This window comes from Ictalurus furcatus, chromosome 24 (assembly GCF_023375685.1).
Source record: "Ictalurus furcatus strain D&B chromosome 24, Billie_1.0, whole genome shotgun sequence".
Lineage (NCBI taxonomy): Eukaryota > Metazoa > Chordata > Actinopteri > Siluriformes > Ictaluridae > Ictalurus > Ictalurus furcatus.
In genome coordinates, this window is record NC_071278.1 from 4,121,185 (window position 1) to 4,139,984 (window position 18,800).

The window sequence follows — 18,800 nt, forward strand, 5'->3', positions numbered from 1 at the left end:
GTGCTCCGAGCCAAGCTAGGAGAATAGGAGAAGATAAGATTAGATGTGCTCACGGACTGTGGAAGATGTGTTTTGGTCCATCTGGAGATACCCCAGTAATAAAGAAGCAGCATTAGCTAAGTCCAGATGTCTTGGTTGTCTGGAAATATCAATCAAAGGACAATGGACCTGTGTATGGCATTGTCAGATCAACATGTACAAACTTCCTAGGACTTTCAATTGAGTCTGGCTGAATCTTCAGCCTTTCTAATACACATCATATTCTGTATGTTTTGAGTGATGATAAACAGCAGAACATTTTTAGTTTGAAATTTTACGTTTCATGATAAAAGAGCAAGAAGTTGTGATTTCTCCTCCAGGACTGAGAATGGTACATACACACAGCACATAAGTAAGTGATAAAACACAACCTGGCGTGCTGTTATGGGAAAATGACCAATGATCAGGTCAATCGCATCACACTTTTAAATATTCACTAGTTCTTCACAGCGGCAGCTTTCTTGATGAACATTTTTTCATTTTTATCTCTCCTTGCACAAGAGGTCTTTCAGTTTTTGCCGTACATGTAGGTCTACTTCTGAATCTACACCTTCTTTTATGATTTATGATATTATACTCAATGCTGACTGACTTAGTTGTCCATGCATTTTGGAGGCCTGGTCAGGATTGCTGTGAATCCTGGGAACGCTGGACATGAGTCATACACCCTGGATGGGATGGCTGTCCATTGCAAGGCACCATGCACACAGACATTCCCACATACCCGGGTCTATGATTAGCCAATCCACTCACTGGCATGTCTTTGGGAGGTTAGAGGAAAGTGGAGAACCTGGAGGAAACCCACATGGTCACAGGGAGAACCCTACAGTAACCCAAGCTGAGGATTGAACCCGAGAACCGTGCACCCAGCTAAGACTAGGTTGGTTGGTGTGTAAAGTGTATGTTAAATCCTTCCTAAAGCTACAACCTACTAAGCAGTTAAGATTACTGTTAAGACCTGTTGATGCAAATGACCTCTAGTGGTGACAAACATAAAAATAAAAAAAACTAATGAAGCAGAGATGCATAGAGAGGGCATTTCTTTTTCAGTTCTGAAGCCACTTCTGCCTCAAAGATGAAAGAGAGACTGGTATCAGACAGTATCTTCCTTCAAAATAAAAAAGATATCTTTAATTGATGGTATCTCTATTTTCAGTGAACGTATCTATGATTTAGGTTTCAAGTCTCATCTAATAGGATCCTGAATGGCACAACGGTCTAAGGTTTAGTCCTATAGGCTTGCCGGAAGACTAGGAGCTCAGCTCTGCGTAGCAAGGAGTCCATTATGAGTTGGAAGGATGACCTGATTATCATCTGTCAATTTTGTATGACGCTAGGCAATTGTTGATGTGTCTTAGCTTATGTATATAGCTTGTGTGTGTAAAGATGCTGTGTCGTATTGCAGGAATAAGAGTAATGACTGGGTTCGTGTGTTAGCTCTAAGCTTGCCTGGTTGGTAGCTAGCGTGTGACAGGAAGAGATATAGATACTGTAGTGGGAATTGGCAACAAATCACATAAATGGAATTAGTTGAAAATTGGGTAAAAAGGCCCCAGCTCCTGCATGCCACTACCTCTGCTCCCCTTGAACAAAGCCATCATCCGAATGGCTGCAGCAGAGACCCTGTTTACAGGTGGGCTTTGGGCAAAAGCATCAGCTAAATGAGAAAATGTTTGGCTGGTGCAGTGCATCTACTGCATAATGTCTATTGCCTATTCCATTATTGTGTAATTGTTCAAATGAATCCTAAAGTGTGCACGCAGCAAATGAAGATCACAGTGCTGAATTCAAAAGACACAAAAGAAGTATGTCAAAGGTGACAAAGAGCACAATAAAAGGTGACATAACTGGATTACTTATGGAATAATCTTTCATTTGCAGAGTATCTGGTTTGATCCTTGGTGCAAAATATGCAAGGAATAAAACATAAATTTGGGGGTGTGATGGAGATTTACCATTACCACCCATAAGCTGATCATTTTCCTATAACAACATGTCCCTAAACGTTTTATTCCTCTTATACCATCCATCCATCCATTTTACACAGCGCTTATCCTAGACAGGGTCGTAGTTAAGGACAAGGCGAGGAATGCTGTTGACGGGGTACCAACCCATCAGAGGGCACAGCTGCACACGCCTTCACATACTGTGGACAATTTTGGAAAAGCCAATCAACCTACAGTGCTGGGGGAGGAAACCAGAGTACCTGGAGAAAACCCCCAAAGCACGAGGAGATTATGCACACAGGGTTGAGGCAGGATTCGAACCCCTAACCCCGGAGGCATGAGGCGAACATGCTAATCACTAAGCCACCATGCCCCCCTCCTCTTATACCAATGATTACAGTTTTTATTTGATATGTCAAAGAACGAGTGCATTAATATAAACCTGGACTACTGTCAGAGTAATACCTTCTGACCAATCAGAATCAAGAATTCAACAGTACTGTGGTATAAATGATATTGAGTCATGAGTCATTTATTGGATTCATCGTAAGTACTCTATAGTTCCAAACACACTCTTGAGACAATGGTTCCTCGAGGGGTCTTTGGAAATTGCCAGTTTCCTTGGTTCGGAATTTCTACTGTACTTGGAACTCTTTCAGATAGGGAAATGCTCTCTTGTAGGGTTCTAGATAGAACCTTTAACGGTTCCTTCAGAAGGACGAAAGGTTCTGGAATTCATTTTTTGAAAGGAATTTGGTCAAAAATACATACAGTGCTACAATTATGATTTACATCAACACGAGCTAAATATGATTGATTTAGGCTGCATGGGCTGGCAGTTTTCAGGCTTAGGCTTATTTCAAGGGTGGCAGCTGATACCCTGTGCCCCCCCAACCTGGCCACACCCAGGGGAGTCTGTAAATAAAGAACCAAAGAGAAAGTGTCTAGCACAGCCTCAAGCACTGCATGATCCTTAAATAGGAAAAGATATAAGAAATAGTCATGTGTGTGTGGTAATCTAGTAGGACACGGAACACACTTGCACTGTATTTTCGGATTGTTACACTTTAGTGTCCTTTCAGGTTAAGTTTATTTTTAGGGATGGAGAACTCGGTGCTGAAAATAGGGATAGAGATACGCAGAGATGCGTAGGGTAAAGCCACAGGGGAGGGAAATGGAGACAGGATGAAGATGGAAAGGGGTAGAAGAGGACACCGGGATAATAAACGGTAGCAGAAATTGTGGGATGAAGGTGAAAATGGAAGGAGGTGAGAGAAAGGGAAAATGATGGCGAAAGAAAGAGAGCGAGAAGCAGAAGAAGGTTGTGGGGTCAGTGGTGGTAATAAGATGTGACAGAAAGCTTTGCTAGCACACATGGAGGTAGCTAGTTTACACCCTTATCACATAGCATCCTGTCCACCAAGACATTTTAATCCAATGTGTGGAGAAAGAGTGAGGGCGAGCGAGGTAGCGCTTCTGAGTAGAGAGAGAGAGAGAGTAAGAAAGAGTCTGGTGCTTCCTTTCAATCTGTTTTATTCCCATCGCCTTGCTGTGTCGTGTATAGCCGTTTGTGTGTGTGTGTGTCTGCTGGCAAGCATTTCTAATAGAGCTAAAAGAGATGCATCTATTCTCACACACTCCCTGTGCAGAGAGCAGCTCCATCGATTCCAAGCATCTCCCTTTCCACCGAGTGTCCAAACTGATTAGGAGCTACGCCGCTCACAAACAGATGCATCCTTACTTCAACCCTTCCCCTCTCTCACCATTTCCCTTTGCGCTTTTGATTACATACTCTCTCTCTGTCTCTGTCTGTCTCTCTCTCTAGGCCTTGTACCCAAGCCCGGAGGAAGGCTGGCAGATCTACAGCTCAGCGCAGGATGCAGATGGGAAGTGTATCTGCACGGTTGTGGCCCCTGCCCAGAACATGTGTAATCGAGACCCACGCAGCCGCCAGCTCCGCCAGCTCATGGAGAAGGTGTGTGTTGTCAAACACACTTCAAAGCCAGCTATCTCTCGCTGACACGTGCTAAATCAACAGACTACACATACTGTATACATACACATACAGACAGACTGTTATGATCTGGTACTACAACAAATCCGTAGGAGAATGTAGGTACTGCAAACATACCAGAGTTACAATTTTCACAGGCTCAAAAGTAATTGGACAAACCGACATCATAAACATTAGGATTATTTTTAATACTTGGAGGCAAATCCTTTGCAGTCAATGACTGCCTTAAGTCTGGAAACCCTAGGCATCATCAAAGGCTGAGTGTCCTCCCTTGAGATGCTTTGCCGGGCCTTTACTTCAGTCGCCTTCTGTTCCTGCTTGTTTGTGGGTCTTTCTTTTTGTGGGTCCTATCAGTTTTGCAGCATTTGACTGAATTTGAGCAGAAAGTATAGCTCTATACACTTCACAATTCATTCTGCTACTTCTGTCAGCAGTCACATCATCGATAAACACTCATGACACAGTTCCATTGACAGCCATACAGTACATGAACCATGCCATGACACTGCCTCCACATGTTTGACAGATGATGTGGTGTGCTTTGGATCATGTGGTATGTGGCGAATGGCGTCGACTGACAAAGGTTTACCAAAGTATTCCCGAGCCCATGTCAGGATCTCCATTACAGACTCATGATGGTTTTTAAGACAGTGACGTCTGAGGGATCAGAGATCACGCGCATTCAGAGGTGGTTTTCGGCCTCGCCCTTTACGCACCGAGATTTGACCGGATTCCTTGAATATTTTAATTACATTGTGTGCTGTAGAAGGTGAAATGCCCAAAATCCTACAGATTTATCTTTGGGGACTGATCTTCTCAAAGCGTTGGATTATTCACTGACACGTCTGTTGGTAGATCGCTGATCCTCGACCCATCCTTGCTCTTGAAAGACTAGACCTTTTTTAGAGGTTCCTTATATACTCTGATTAGACGATTGCCTCACCTGTTTCACATCACCTTCTTATTTCAACTCATCACATCGCTATTAGTCCTAAATTCCCCCTGTCCCAACTTTTTTGGAACGTGTCACATGCATCAATTTCAAAATAAACGTTTATCTTCAAAAAACCTATACAGTTGATTAGATAAGACATCAAATAACTTGTCTTTATATGTTTTTTTGTTTAAATACAAGTCAAAGTACATTTACAAATCACTCCTCTTTGTACTAAATTAGCATTTTCCATACTGTCCCAACTTTTTCGGAATTGGGGTTGTTGCTGTGGTATAAGAGGAAGAAAACACGACAGGAGAAGTTATCATCTCCACGGGAACCATGCTGATTATTTTCTTATGACCACATTTCCTTCATGTTTTATTCCTTTATTACAAATAGTGTCAAAGTGTCAATCTACATTTGTTATTGTGTCACCGGAAATATCCTTAAATCTTACACACACACACACACACACACACACAGATGCAGATAATGTATTTTAATCCATAACACAGCTCACCTACACACACGCACTCGACTAATAGTCATTGGTGTTCTGCATTAGAGAAAGTTTGTGAGAGTACATGAGGTAGGCGTGCTTCTAAAAGAGAGCATGTCCTAAATACCGCCATGAAACTGGATTCATTTAGTCTTCCCCTTGAATTCTTTTTCCCGTTGTCCCCGTCTGACTAAGAGTAGGAGGGAAACATAATAAAAAAAAAAGTTAAAAATAATCCAAAAAGCAGGAATTGGAGCGCATGCACAAACGCGCGCACACATACACACAGACATAGAGAGACACATACACACACACACACACACATAGAGAGACACACACACACACACACACACACACACACACACACACACACAAATTGTCACACAGTCTGTCTACTGCTATGAGAACACACAAACAATATCACAAACATTGGCTGGTGAACATTCAACAACCTCAACATTCAAGACTTTAAAGTTATGAGAACATTGTTGCTAAGCAACAGGAAAATATGGACGCTGCACAGGATAGAGAACTAATGACAGAGCCGTATGATTTAGCTTGCTAGCACATAGCTGGGAAGTCTTGCATTAGAAGGGGCAACGTAAAGGCAGAGTGACCGTGGAAACAAGACAGAATTGTTAAGAATATCAACATTTCCCTCAGATGTGTTGATCAAATGCTGAAGAACAAGGCTCCATTTCACTGTAGTGGACTTTTTTAGCATCTTAGCAAAAAAACAAACAGAAACAAGACAAAATCATCACGAATATCAACATTTCCCTCAGATTTGTTGATAAGTTACTAAAAATATGACTCCATGACTAAAATTTCACTGTAGTGGACTTTTTAGCATATTGGCAACAAAGATCGAAAGATCGAAACAAAGACAAAATCGTCACGGATATCAAAATGTTCCTCAGATGTTTTGTTAAATTACTTTTAAAATAACTATATGACTAAAATCTCATTGCAGAATCCTTCTTAGCATGTTAGCATCAGAGATGGACACAAGTTATTGCTTTGAAAATATCAAGTGGAAACAAGTCAAAATTGTTAAGAATATCAACATTTTCTTGAATATGTTGTTAAATTACTAAAAAAAAAAAAAAGTAGAAGAAGAAGAAAGAAAGGCTACAGTTAAAATTTCACTGTAGTAGACATTTTAGCATCAGAGATGCTAAAATCTATGCTAAGATCCCTGCTGGAAAACAACAACAACAACAACAAAACAACAATAGAATCCCTCAGAGAATTTGTAATGGTTTTAATGGTTCTAATGGGAATTGTTTTGGTTTTAATGGAAACTATAAATGTCCCTGTGGGTCTCTACTGGTAATTTATTACCTTCTATTGGTGGCATGTTATGTCTATGGATATCATTAAGGACCAGTAATGGTAATAGTTTTAATGGTTAGCTGATGGTTTGTAATGGGATTTGTAGTGGAAACCATTAGAATTTCTGTGATGGTTTAATATTGTAGTTTTTTTTTCAGCAGGGATGGAAAGTCTAGGTCTTGACACTCATGTTCACTATGCATGAAATTTAATCTAAATCTTGAGAACATAAACAATGGATTTTCGACCAAATACCTTTGCTCTCCATTGAATTAAAAAGCATCCTCCGCCATTGCATCACAACTTGAGCTATCAGATCATCTTGACTTCCAAACTTGTGAATAGGGTTAATGTGAAATCTGATAAACAGGGAAAGACAACATGAAATACAGTGGAATAAAATATCAGGTCTCCATTAACTCTCTACACTACGAACATAACGGAATATGAAAACATTATTCGGATTGAACAGATAATGCATCCTAAATAAACACAAATACAGATACGAACAGTAGGTGGAGTTTTCCGAAACGCATTATTCCTAAACATTTTCTCAGTGTTTTCATGGGAAACAAATTAACCATGGTGCGCCTTTCAGATTTGCAGTATACATCTGCAATACATGGACATTATATCCTCAACCTGGCAACCCTGCTCTCAGAACCAAGACTAAGTTCATTAATGTGATACTAAAAGTGGAAGCACTATAAAAAATTTTCCCATCAGTGGTTTGCTCCAGTAACCTGACCTAACCAGTGCTTTACTGAGCTCCAAAATAAAACCATATTTCTACCGTATATCTGCTCAAACAGTAGAAATATGCTTTCATATACTGAGCCGCAGCTCCATTGAGAGCAATAAACAGATACAGATAATGGCATTGCGTTATTCCCTTAATATACACAGATTTTCTTCTATCTCAAGAGAAGATTAATATAAACAAACATACCATTAGTTATACTTATATCTAGTCGTTGAACTAATTTCAGCCTTGAAGTGTTTTAATTCGGGGAATCCTGGTGGTGCATTGCTCTCTCATATCCCTAGGGTTCCCGGTTCGAGCTTGAGCTCGGGATACTGCCTTTGAGGCATGTTCTTTGCATGTTCATGTGGGTTTCTGACCAGGTTTTTCCACCTCATATTAAAAAAAAAAAAAAAACATGAGGTGGATTGGCGACTCAATGAATGTCTGTGTGTGTGTGTGTGTGTGTGTGTGTGTGGTACTCTGATGGACTGGCATCCCATCTCACTCCCAGTCTTCCCAGGATAGGCTCCCAGTCTCCCACATGAACCTGACCAGGATAAAGAGCTTACTGAAGAAGAATGAATGAATGAATGAATGAATGCAATATTTTTCTACTTTATTAGCAGATTTTTCTTTTCTTCTAGAACTTACTGCCTGAAATTAGCCAAATTATCTCATTAAAGAATGATCATTTCAATCTTGAAATGAATGTAGGCCTAATGGTCTTCTATTTGTTTTATAATAATCTCATGAGGAGAAAATATTAGATGAATGTGCCTATATTTGCCTATATTAAGATGGTCACACAAAGTGACTCACACACACACACACACACATACATATATATATATATATATATACACACACACACACTCAGACATACATCACATAGATTGCATCGAAGGACAGTAGTGTACTGACCACAGCAGTGAATCTCAACACTAATGAGGACACAATGGCATTTGTGCTGAGGGAAAGGAATCTATATGGGAGTATCGCCAAGGGCTGCTTATTATGTCCGATGCATGGAGACCTGAGGTCTGAGAGAGCGAAAGAAGGGAGTGTGAAATCGGAGGGATAGATAGAGGCAAGGAAAGGAGAAAGGAGAGAGGTGATGCTAAGGAAGAGCTGTGCTGTTGACCCAACAGACCTGCAGTTTAATCAATGGTGTGCCTCTGTGAACGACTCTTAACCTCTGGCCCTGTTATCTGCTAATCCATCTCTCTCCTGCCTCGCCTATCTGATTTTCTACTCCATCGACATTTTTATCTTCTCGGCTTCATCTCTCCATCTCCAAGTCTATATTTCTCTCCATGTAGCCCGACTGTGGTCGCACACTTCCTCTCCAAACCGCTGCCATTAAAATTCCGCACACACCTCAAAGACGTCATGTGAAAGCTTCAGAGACGCGCCACTATACCGCCAGCTGACCAAGAACTCCTCAGACTGACAGGAAGAGAGAGGAAAAGAAAGGCAAAGGGTGTCCAGGGTATCTAGATATTGATATCATGTTTAGGTGGAATTGCTTTACCCCGGGAGCTGAAAGGAGACGGTAAATAGACGAGGGAGTCTGAAGATATCAATGAGCGCCTGAATCCACCTCTTTTTTCAGACTGGTAGCCATTTACGATACACACTTAATCACTCTCTGTGAGCCAATAAAATCCTGTCTAACAGGATGTACAGTGAGATTCCCTGAAACTTGCCCACCGGATGAGGAATAACGAGTAGTACCAGGAAGAGGGAGAAAAGTAAAACGTGTAAACAGAAAGATTTTCTTCGGCGATCATCTGCTGCTCAGACAAACAGTGTCTTTAAACACTTTCTAAATTACGTTAGAAATAAATATTTTGTAAAGCGTACTGTAGATTGTACTGTACTGCCTGTGTGCTCTACATGTATGTTCTCGCCGTGCTTCGGGGGTTTCCTCTGTGTACTCCGGTTTCCTCCCCCCGTCCAAAGACATGCGTTGTAAGCTGAGTGGCATCTCTAAATTGTCCGTAGTGTGTGAATGGGTGTGTGAGGGTGTGTGTGATTGTGCCTTGCGATGGGTTGGCACGATGTCCAGGGTGTCCCCGCCTTTTGCCCTGAATCCCCTGGGATTGACTCCAGATTCCCCACAAACCTGTGTAGTGGTACAGAAAATGGATGGATGGATGGATGGATGGACCATATACCTGAATATTACACTGGGTGTGAGGCAGGAATACACACTGGATGGGACAGCAGTCTGTCACAGGGCACCATGCTCATACATTCACACACTCATTCACACCCGGGGCATTTTTGCATATATATAGTCCACCTACCAGCATGTTTTTGGTAGGTCAGATGAAACCAGGGAACTCTGAGGAAACCCATATGAACATGGAGATCACATGAGAACCTCACAGATCACATGTGCTCAGACAGAAACCCGAGCTCAGGATCAAACCGGGATCCAGGAGCCGTGAAGCGGCAACGTTACTGTACCTGCTGCATGATCAAAGTAAATAAATAAATAAATAAATAAATAAATAAAAGACAGAAATGTGTAAAATATCTAGATCTAAGTTTAATAATCGAATAGTTGTTTATATTAACCCAGTAATTTGAAGTACTACATAAATTTGCCTATATTCTAAATTGTTTCTACTGTAATCAGCTAACCACACATTCTGTCCCTATGGAATCTTCTGTTTTTGTTTTCAGCCGCTTTTCTCTCGCAGCCGGACAGCTGAAAGAGCCGTGTTTTCAGTCCGTACGCGATTTCGCAGAGCTTTTTTGTGACTGTCGTGGCCAAAAACGCTTGATCTTTTCAAAACTTGCGATGCAGTTTGCGGAGCTTTCGGTGATTGAATTTTTTTTATTTGATTTTTTTTTGTGGATATCTACTCGAATCTGCGAAATCGCAATCGCGTGTAACCGTTTTTGCATGCTCGTTCACAGTGATGCCTGTTGGTAAACGAGACCTCTTTAGCTGTACTCATGTTCGACGGGTCTTGTCCCAAATCTGCAGAAAATTGTGTTAATTTCTGCTTCATTTCCAAAATAGCAAAAATCCTAGAGGGACCTGTACGGGTCCTTCACGGGCATCTGTAATAAATACAGTTAACTAATCTGAATTATAAACACTACATGTCTAATGTGAGCTAAGTGAAACCTCCATTTATAGATTTTATTTCACATTCAAACTCAAGATTTCTCCATTTACCTCGACAGGAAGCGAGCGTGCCACATTAGCATATCTTTCGAACGGGAACACGTGAAGTGATGTATGTTCGTGTTGGAGAGTTCGGAACGCCTACGCAATCAGTCCAGATTCATGTCGACTGGCTGATCTATAGTTTTTATTAGGGGGAACAAAAGAAGACACTTTTGACTGATTTTAAAGTGTAGAGCTCCTACATCAAATGTGTGAATGTTGGCTGGTCTGGAAACTCATACACACACACACACACACGCACACACACGCACACACACGCACACATTATCAAATCGGACAATGTGTGTGTTGGTGTGTATGGGGGCTCAGGCACCAGCTGTGAGGCTCGAACACCTCTGTCTTACGAAACACACACTAATGAGGACACCTGGGGTCAGTCCCTCTCAGCACGAGATCTCAAGGATGCCTTTAGAAAATAACAGCTTCTACTGGCTCTTTTTATAATAGCGCTCCATACTGTGTGTGTGTAGAGCTTATGTAGGGACATCTTCCTGTGGCTGAAAGCTCTTGAGGCCATATGATCCTTTCAGACCCAAACAAACTCAAAGGCTTAACTTGCAGTGACCTCAGTGTGTCCCTGTGTGTGTGTGTGTGTGTGTGTGATTGACAGGTCCAGAACATTACCCAGTCTATGGAGGTGCTGGATTTAAGGACGTACCGGGATTTACAGTATGTCAGGGACACGGAGAACCTGATGAAAACGGTGGACGGGAGATTGAAGACGGCTTCAGAAAACCCACGCAGCCTCAACCCCAAGAGCTTTCAGGTATCGAGTCCATATTTATTTTAATCTCATTCATATATACACTGAGACACCATATCCATATCAGTATTTACAGTGAGATGAAATGTCGAGCCTCCAGTAGCATAGGTTTGACCTGAATTGAAATATAGATGGAGGTCTGGCAAGGCAAAATACGAACAACAGCAAATTGTTTGTATAAAAAAAAACAACCCAAAACGCACAATATATATAGATAAAAAAAGACAAAATACTGCAAGCTGGAGTAATATGCAGCAGAATATTGCTACAGTATTACTTTTTTGTGTATTACAAATACAGAAATGCACTTTATACTGCAGAGCCAGCTGATAAAAGTCAAGATTCGCATTCTGGTGGGTGAAATCTGACGCTAAATCATCCATTCGTCCTCAGTATCCACTTTTCCCACTAAATATTATTCAGAGATTACACTGCTGGCCTGAAACACATCACAAAGGATTTATTATACTTTGATTTCTAAACTGTTTCTGACCTGTGAATGCTAATGCGCTGTAGGATTTTTTCTCCTGTGTGTTGCTCTGTGTTGTTTAACATAGCTAAGATCGTAGCAGTTTCGCTATGCTAGCTAGCCACCATCCGACTCATCATCCACCACAGCGCTACCTTTACGAATTGATGTTGCACGACTGATCCGATATGTCCCTTACAGAGTATGCTTCTGTATTTTCAAAAGTTAGCATCCAGCTCACTGACTAGCATTACTTGCTAGCTTCCAAACCCAAAATCATGACTAATAAAGAACATAACCGTCCATCCGGTAAGAACATCTATGTTTTTATTTGTTTATATAAACATCCCAGAAGCAGAAATGAGTCAGACACTTTGAGTCTGTACATCTTTATTTCCTCCATGATGAGTCACTCAGGTGAAGCTGCTCTAAAACCCACCAGAATCGCACTAGCATGACACGATGACACAATAAAAAAGACAGATGCAATCTGATACAAATGACATACTCTCAATGATATCATTCTAGAACCATCCAATGGACAGCATATAGCAAAGTAACCATTTGTTATGGTTTTAATGGTTATAATGGGAATTGTATTGGTTTTAATGGGAACGGTAAATGTCCCTATGGGTCTCTACTGGTAATTTGTTGCCTTCTATTGGTGGCATGTTATGTGCAGTGGATACCACTAAGAACCAATAATGGTAATGGTTTTAATGATTAGTTGATGGTTTTAAACGGTATTTGTAGTGGAAACCTTTCTGTGATGGTTGTAAACTCCAAATGTTGTGTCAATATTTATGCACATGATTGATTTTCTGGGCTATCCATACGGATTATACAAATGTCTCGCGTCCAGTTCACGTCTCTGAGGTTGACTGATGTTTCCTGAATAGAAGCATCTGAGATGGGGTTTTCACAACACATTGGCACTCATGCAGTTTTCAAAAACGTTATAGAGGACAATGCCTCGTAGATATATATATAAACAGTATAGTGGCAGAGGTATATGTGCAGGCGGTCCAGTTATAGTAGAACAGCAGTACACTGAATACATGGGACAATACAAAGAAATTAAAAACCGAATAACAGGAGCAGCATCATGATAAACTGGGTGCCATAAATACTGTATGTAACGCTGTGCGATCTTACTTCGCAAATGACATTAGATTATAAATCATTTTTTTTAACCAAGAATTGCTCAGTCGCTCTCCTATCCTAAGGCAGTACTTTAGAACCTGGAGGTGAAAACATCCCTGATTAACTTGTGTAAGGTTTGGTGACTCGCTTATTAGTTGAAACTGGTTAAAGGGCCAAACTGTACAGGCACTGAGGCACTATGGTGTATGCACAGCCCTTTGCAAATGGCAGAGATGCACAAACACTAAAACCCACACAACTCATTTCTGTGTTTAACCAAGCCCTTTAGCGCTTGTCCATAGAGGGATTTCAAAGGCATTTAAATGAAGACCTAAAGCGAGATTGAGGGTTTCTTTCTGTAATAATTATTTCTTCTGCACACATGAGTGTGTGTTTGTGTGGATAAAAGCCTTTCTCTGCTCCCGCATCCTTTTTTTTTTTTTTTTTTAGTGATAAGCCACACACACATATTAGCAGTTATGCCCCACTTATCTCCAAAAGACTAAGAAGGGCCTGCGATTAGTGCACATTTTCATCTCCTTAAAACCATGTCGCATTCGGCGACCCACTCATCCTCCAGGATCCGAGATTAGCCTGAGCTCTAGCGTGTATGCTAAAGCAGGTTTTAATATTCCACCCAAGTCCTTCTTGCCTAATGATAGGAGGAGAGCCTGGGATAGGGGATAGTATGTCTGCCTCAAGGGTCCAGTCTTCTACGAGTCTAAACTCAATCCTGTCACTTCACCTCTGTAATCATCATTGCAAAGAGAATTATTCAGAACATGTCCTCAGAATCGCAGTTCATCTATCGATAGATTTTCAGTGAAGAAAGAATAAAAGTCACTTTTTGAGGGAAGTCTTGCTGTGGTGCTGTGTGTTGGTTCAAAGGGCTGGTCTGCAGAAGGCAGGCTTTATTTTACCACGAGCAACTGATGAATGTGGGGAGCTCAAAGTCGCCCGTGGCAGGCCGGCAGATTAATGAGACCAAATTTTCATGACTCAAAACGGGAAAATGAGATTTATGATGCAGCGCCGCTAGTCTGAGAGGCGCTCCATCACCAGATTTACAGCAAACCTTAACAAGGAAGAAGCAGCCACACCTCCTGTGGCTACCAATAGTACAGATACACAACTGATTCCTCATTCCCCTTTAGATACCTAATCGTGTTCATGATGTGTGAGCTATTGCACCAGCCAGACCTTTTACAGTGGGGTGGCCATGTTAGACCCAATGACTTACTTTGGGTGGCAAAATACTAACCTGCATCTATGGAAAATGACATAATGAGGCTCCACCAATCTGTGTATGGCCTGAGTAGGAGTCCTATTGGACAGAAAAGCCACACACATAAGTTACATTTTTTCGCTATCTAGCAAGCTACTAAAAAAGGCATAGTGAACATAACATTAGGCTACATCTTATGAAGTATGCCAACATTACAAAGTCAATATCATTAGCTAACTACAGCTAATATTGGTCTGAAGAAGATCCAGTGTTATGCCTCCAAATAATGAATGTCATTGACATTAAAAAAAAGAAAAAATTTTGACCGATGTTTGCTCGCCTGTTTATTTGGCGTGGTCAGTGGGACCAGAGAATTGTTTGACTTCTCTGTTAACTAGCTATATGTGCTTGAACCTGTGGGACATTACACTTGTTGACTCATCATTCGATAATGAAATGAACTTTCAAATTCCCCAAATATGCCGAAGTGGGCAGCGGCACAGTGGCTTAGTGGTTAACACGTTTGCCTCGGACTTCTGGGGTTATGGGTTCGATTCTTGCCTTTGCCCTGTTTGCGTGTAGTTTGCATGTTCTCCCTGTGCTGGGTTTCCTCCAGGTGTTCCAGTTTCCTATCCCTGTCCAAAACCATGTGTTGAATGCTGATTGACATCTCTAAATTGTCCATAGTTTGTGTGAGTGTGTGATTGTGCCCTGTGATGAGTTTGCACCCTGCCTAAGGTGTCCCCTACCTTTTGCCCCAAGTCCCGTGGGAAAGGCTTCAGGTTCCCCCGCGACCCTGTGAAGAATAAGTGGTAAAGAAAAATGGATGGATGGCTGGATGGATGTTGAAGTGGGCATTCCATTGTTATTTACACTGATGCCTTTCACAGCAAAATTTAACAAGTCCTATAGTTTTGCATCATATGGCATTGGTAACCACACTGACAACAACAACAATATTAATGTCTGAGGTGGCCATGCTGTACACTAAAATGGTACTGGCCACCCCTTAACTATGTCCATGCTGATGATCCACAATTCCCGTACTTACACCCTGACTGAAAGAGCTGATGGAGCTTGAAAAGAAGAGACCAGTCCTGGCACTTGAAAAGAGGAATACTGGTTCAGCTGAGCAGATACAGTCTGATCAAAAGAGGTCCAATCAGAGGTTCACTGGAGATCACTTCTGCAAGGCTGGCACGACTCTCAATCGGAGAGGAAAGAGGGATTTTGAGTGAAATAAGAAAACTGAGGAGGGAAAGTGATCATCTAGAGTTCACTGAGTGCCACTAATCACTGGTTAGAGAAATCATCAAGCCCACTGATGCTCTTCACTTAGTTCTTCAACATGCCGAGTAATTGCAGACATTTCAAACGTGTCCACAGATGTTATCACATTTTGTATTTTATTTTCCAGCATTCAAGGACGATACACCTACAGTTTGGTATGTTTAATCTGTGTTTTTGAACCCAGGTATGGACCAGGAAACTGATAATTCATCCTTCTAAACCAGAGGTGTGGACTTGGGTACAGCTTGAACCATGTGCGATGGCATTACCCTTACAGATCAAGGAATCAAATCATGGTAAATGGTAAATGGTCTGCACTTATATAGCGCTTTTTTAACTTTAGGGGTTCCAAAGCTTTATACTGGTTCTCATTCACACACACACCAATGGTAGCAGAGCTAACTTGTCATCGGGAGCAACTTGGGGTTCAGTGTCTCGCCCAAGGACACTTCGGCATGTGGAGTCACGTGGGCCGGGAATCGAACCGCCAACCCTACGGTTAGTGGGCAACCTGCGCTACCACCTGAACCATCCACCAAACTACCCAGAATTGATCTTGCGTAGAGACTCCAAGGACAGTTTTGACAGAAGCGTTTAACAGCCGTGGGTTGCAACACCAGGCAGAAGAAACACAACCTAGAATGAAAACTGCTGGACTGGACATGCCCATGTTGTTGAGCACTGCCACACTACCCAGTTAAACAGCCTAAGGCACACACAGTTCCCTCTCTCCCAAAGCATGCCTTCCCTGACTGCATGCTGTTTTGTACATCCGCATTCATTTTTAATTATTAATCCGATCTACTGCTCCATCTGTTCCCAAGTCCTTTCTCACAGATTCCACATGTGGATTTTTCCCATAAGGGCTTACTAACTGCAAACATTTTTTCTACCCAGACAGAAACCAAATAAGTCTCTAGTGAGGACATTTTCAACAGCTGTGTGCAAAATCCACACGGACAGTCATCAGTCTGAAACAAGTCAGCATTGTGAGGCTTCATGCCTCAGTGCACAGTGAAGTCATAATACGCAGAAACTGAACCATGAGCCGTCATGACACCTTTTAAATGTTCTGCACTTATATAGCTCTTTTATCCAAAGCGCTTTACACTGGTTCTCATTCACACACACACTCACGCACCAATGGTAGCAGAGCTGCCATGCAAGGCGCTAACTTGCCATCGGGAGCAACTTGGGGTTCAGTGTCTTGCCCAAGGACACTTTGGCATGTGGAGTCACGTGGGCCGGGAATCTAACCACCAACCCTACGATTAATGGACAACCCGCTCTACCACCTGATCCACAACTGCCCCACTAACTTCATAGCAGACAGTTGACTTGTACTTGACTGTAGATTGATTTCTGATTGTAGCTTAAAGCAAATATAAGTTCAAGTTTACAAACTCATCAATTTACATAGTTCCAGCATAGCATATACCTTACACTAGAGGTGTAACGCAATGCCACAATCTATACCTGTATCCGTTTATTGCACCAAATATTCAGAGCTGAATCTATATTTGGATTTAAACCCAAAAGTGGGCGTGCCCTAATCTGGAAGGGGATTTGTTTTTTTCATATATAAGCCTGCCCACGCCATTTTCTGACAAATTTATTTGGTTTTATTTCCCAAACTATAAACAAACCAGCGGACTAATGGACTGCAACACTGACTAGGCAGTTCAGTTTCTAAGGATGAATGAATGCTGTTAATGCATTTTTCGTGTTCACGTCAATGTGTGGTCTTTCTTTGTACCGCAAGTTTCATATCTGACCATTTAAAAGCAAAAACCTCCTGCTTTTGTAACTCTTTTTTGTTGTTGTGTCTCACAGGATCCCAGTCTTGATACAAAACTCTAGTCTCGAACAGATGCCTTGTGAACCTTTCTGGCAAGCAAATAAATAAATGGCAAATAGTGTGCCTCCTGTTCATACTTGTATCTGTTTAGAACACATCATCTGTTCATTACAGATAATGTATTTGTGTTCGGTCTCATCTCTACATTACACTTCCCCATGGTAGTCATAATGTCCGTAAGTCATCAGCGTGTACTGTTACTTTTGTCTGTTGATCACACTGCCATGCTAAATTTCCAAACCAAGACCCTTGAATAGCTTTATTACAAAGCACGATCCATTTGATTTGTTTATTTATCTACTGTTCAACTATGACCAATCTGACCATATGTAAATATGTTCCTCTGAAGCTTTTCCGCAGCTCAGCTTCACGGGCCAGAGTTCGATCCTGATTTTGGATTACTGTCTGTGCATGTAGTGTATGTGGAGATGAAGTTACTTGATATCCAGGTTGTTGCGCCCAGTGTTCAGGATAAACTACAACCCTGACCGGGGAAAAGTGTTGCCGATACTCCCGATACTTTACTGCATGTAACAATAATGGATGTAGTGTTTCCTGTTGATACTGGATTGGTGTACTAGATACTGGATTGTAATCGTATGAAATTGCACAAGCCCTAACCTAAACCCAAAGATCAAATCTGTAATGACTTTACTATGATGCATCTGGAACTCTATACATCACCAGTTTTAAATTGAACTCTCAACATACTGTATAGATTAGGACAGATTTAAACCCTACATTTTTGAGTTAAACTCCCCCTGAAATGGCTTCTTAGTTGTGATTTGATTCTGTATGTTGATGTATTTACATTGACATTACATTAATGGTATTTGGCATTGGCAAACACTCTTATCCAGAGCAATTTACATTTATCTCTTTCATACACCTGAGCAATTGAGGGTTAAGGGCCTTGCTCAAGGGCCCAACAATGGCAGCTTGGTGGTGCTGTGGTTTGTAGACCAGCACCTTAACCACTGAGCTACCACTGCCCTGTATTTCCTTCTGAAACAGAAAGTCAGAGTGGCATCATGTTGAAACGCCACACCTCCGCCAAATCTCCACAAACCTGAGAGTAGCTTAGCTAGCTAGCTAAACATGGAGAACAACGAAGAGATTAACGTCAGCCTTTTATTTACACTAACTGATGAAGCTCAATAGTGTATAAAGACAGCATCGCATTCTTGCGCAATCTATAGAAGCAACATATTCCAGAATTGAACAGCCCCAAGTTGGATATCATAACAAATTCTTCTAAATGAATAAACTCCGACCATATTTTTTGTTCCTTATCCAATAGATCATTGGAAATGGGTATAGTGTGTGGAAAGT

The 18,800-nt window shown here is 41.5% G+C and overlaps 1 protein-coding gene across 2 annotated transcripts in view; it reads left to right on the forward strand.

Annotated features, from left to right (window-relative positions):
• olfm2a (olfactomedin 2a) overlaps positions 1-18,800 on the forward strand; it is a 119,224-nt gene that overhangs the window by 86,138 nt on the left and 14,286 nt on the right. For both annotated transcript variants that reach the window (XM_053612475.1, XM_053612474.1), the window contains exons 2-3: positions 3,811-3,960; positions 11,331-11,486. In XM_053612475.1, coding sequence (XP_053468450.1) covers positions 3,811-3,960; positions 11,331-11,486 — 306 coding nt within the window. The remainder of the gene's footprint in view (positions 1-3,810; positions 3,961-11,330; positions 11,487-18,800) is intronic.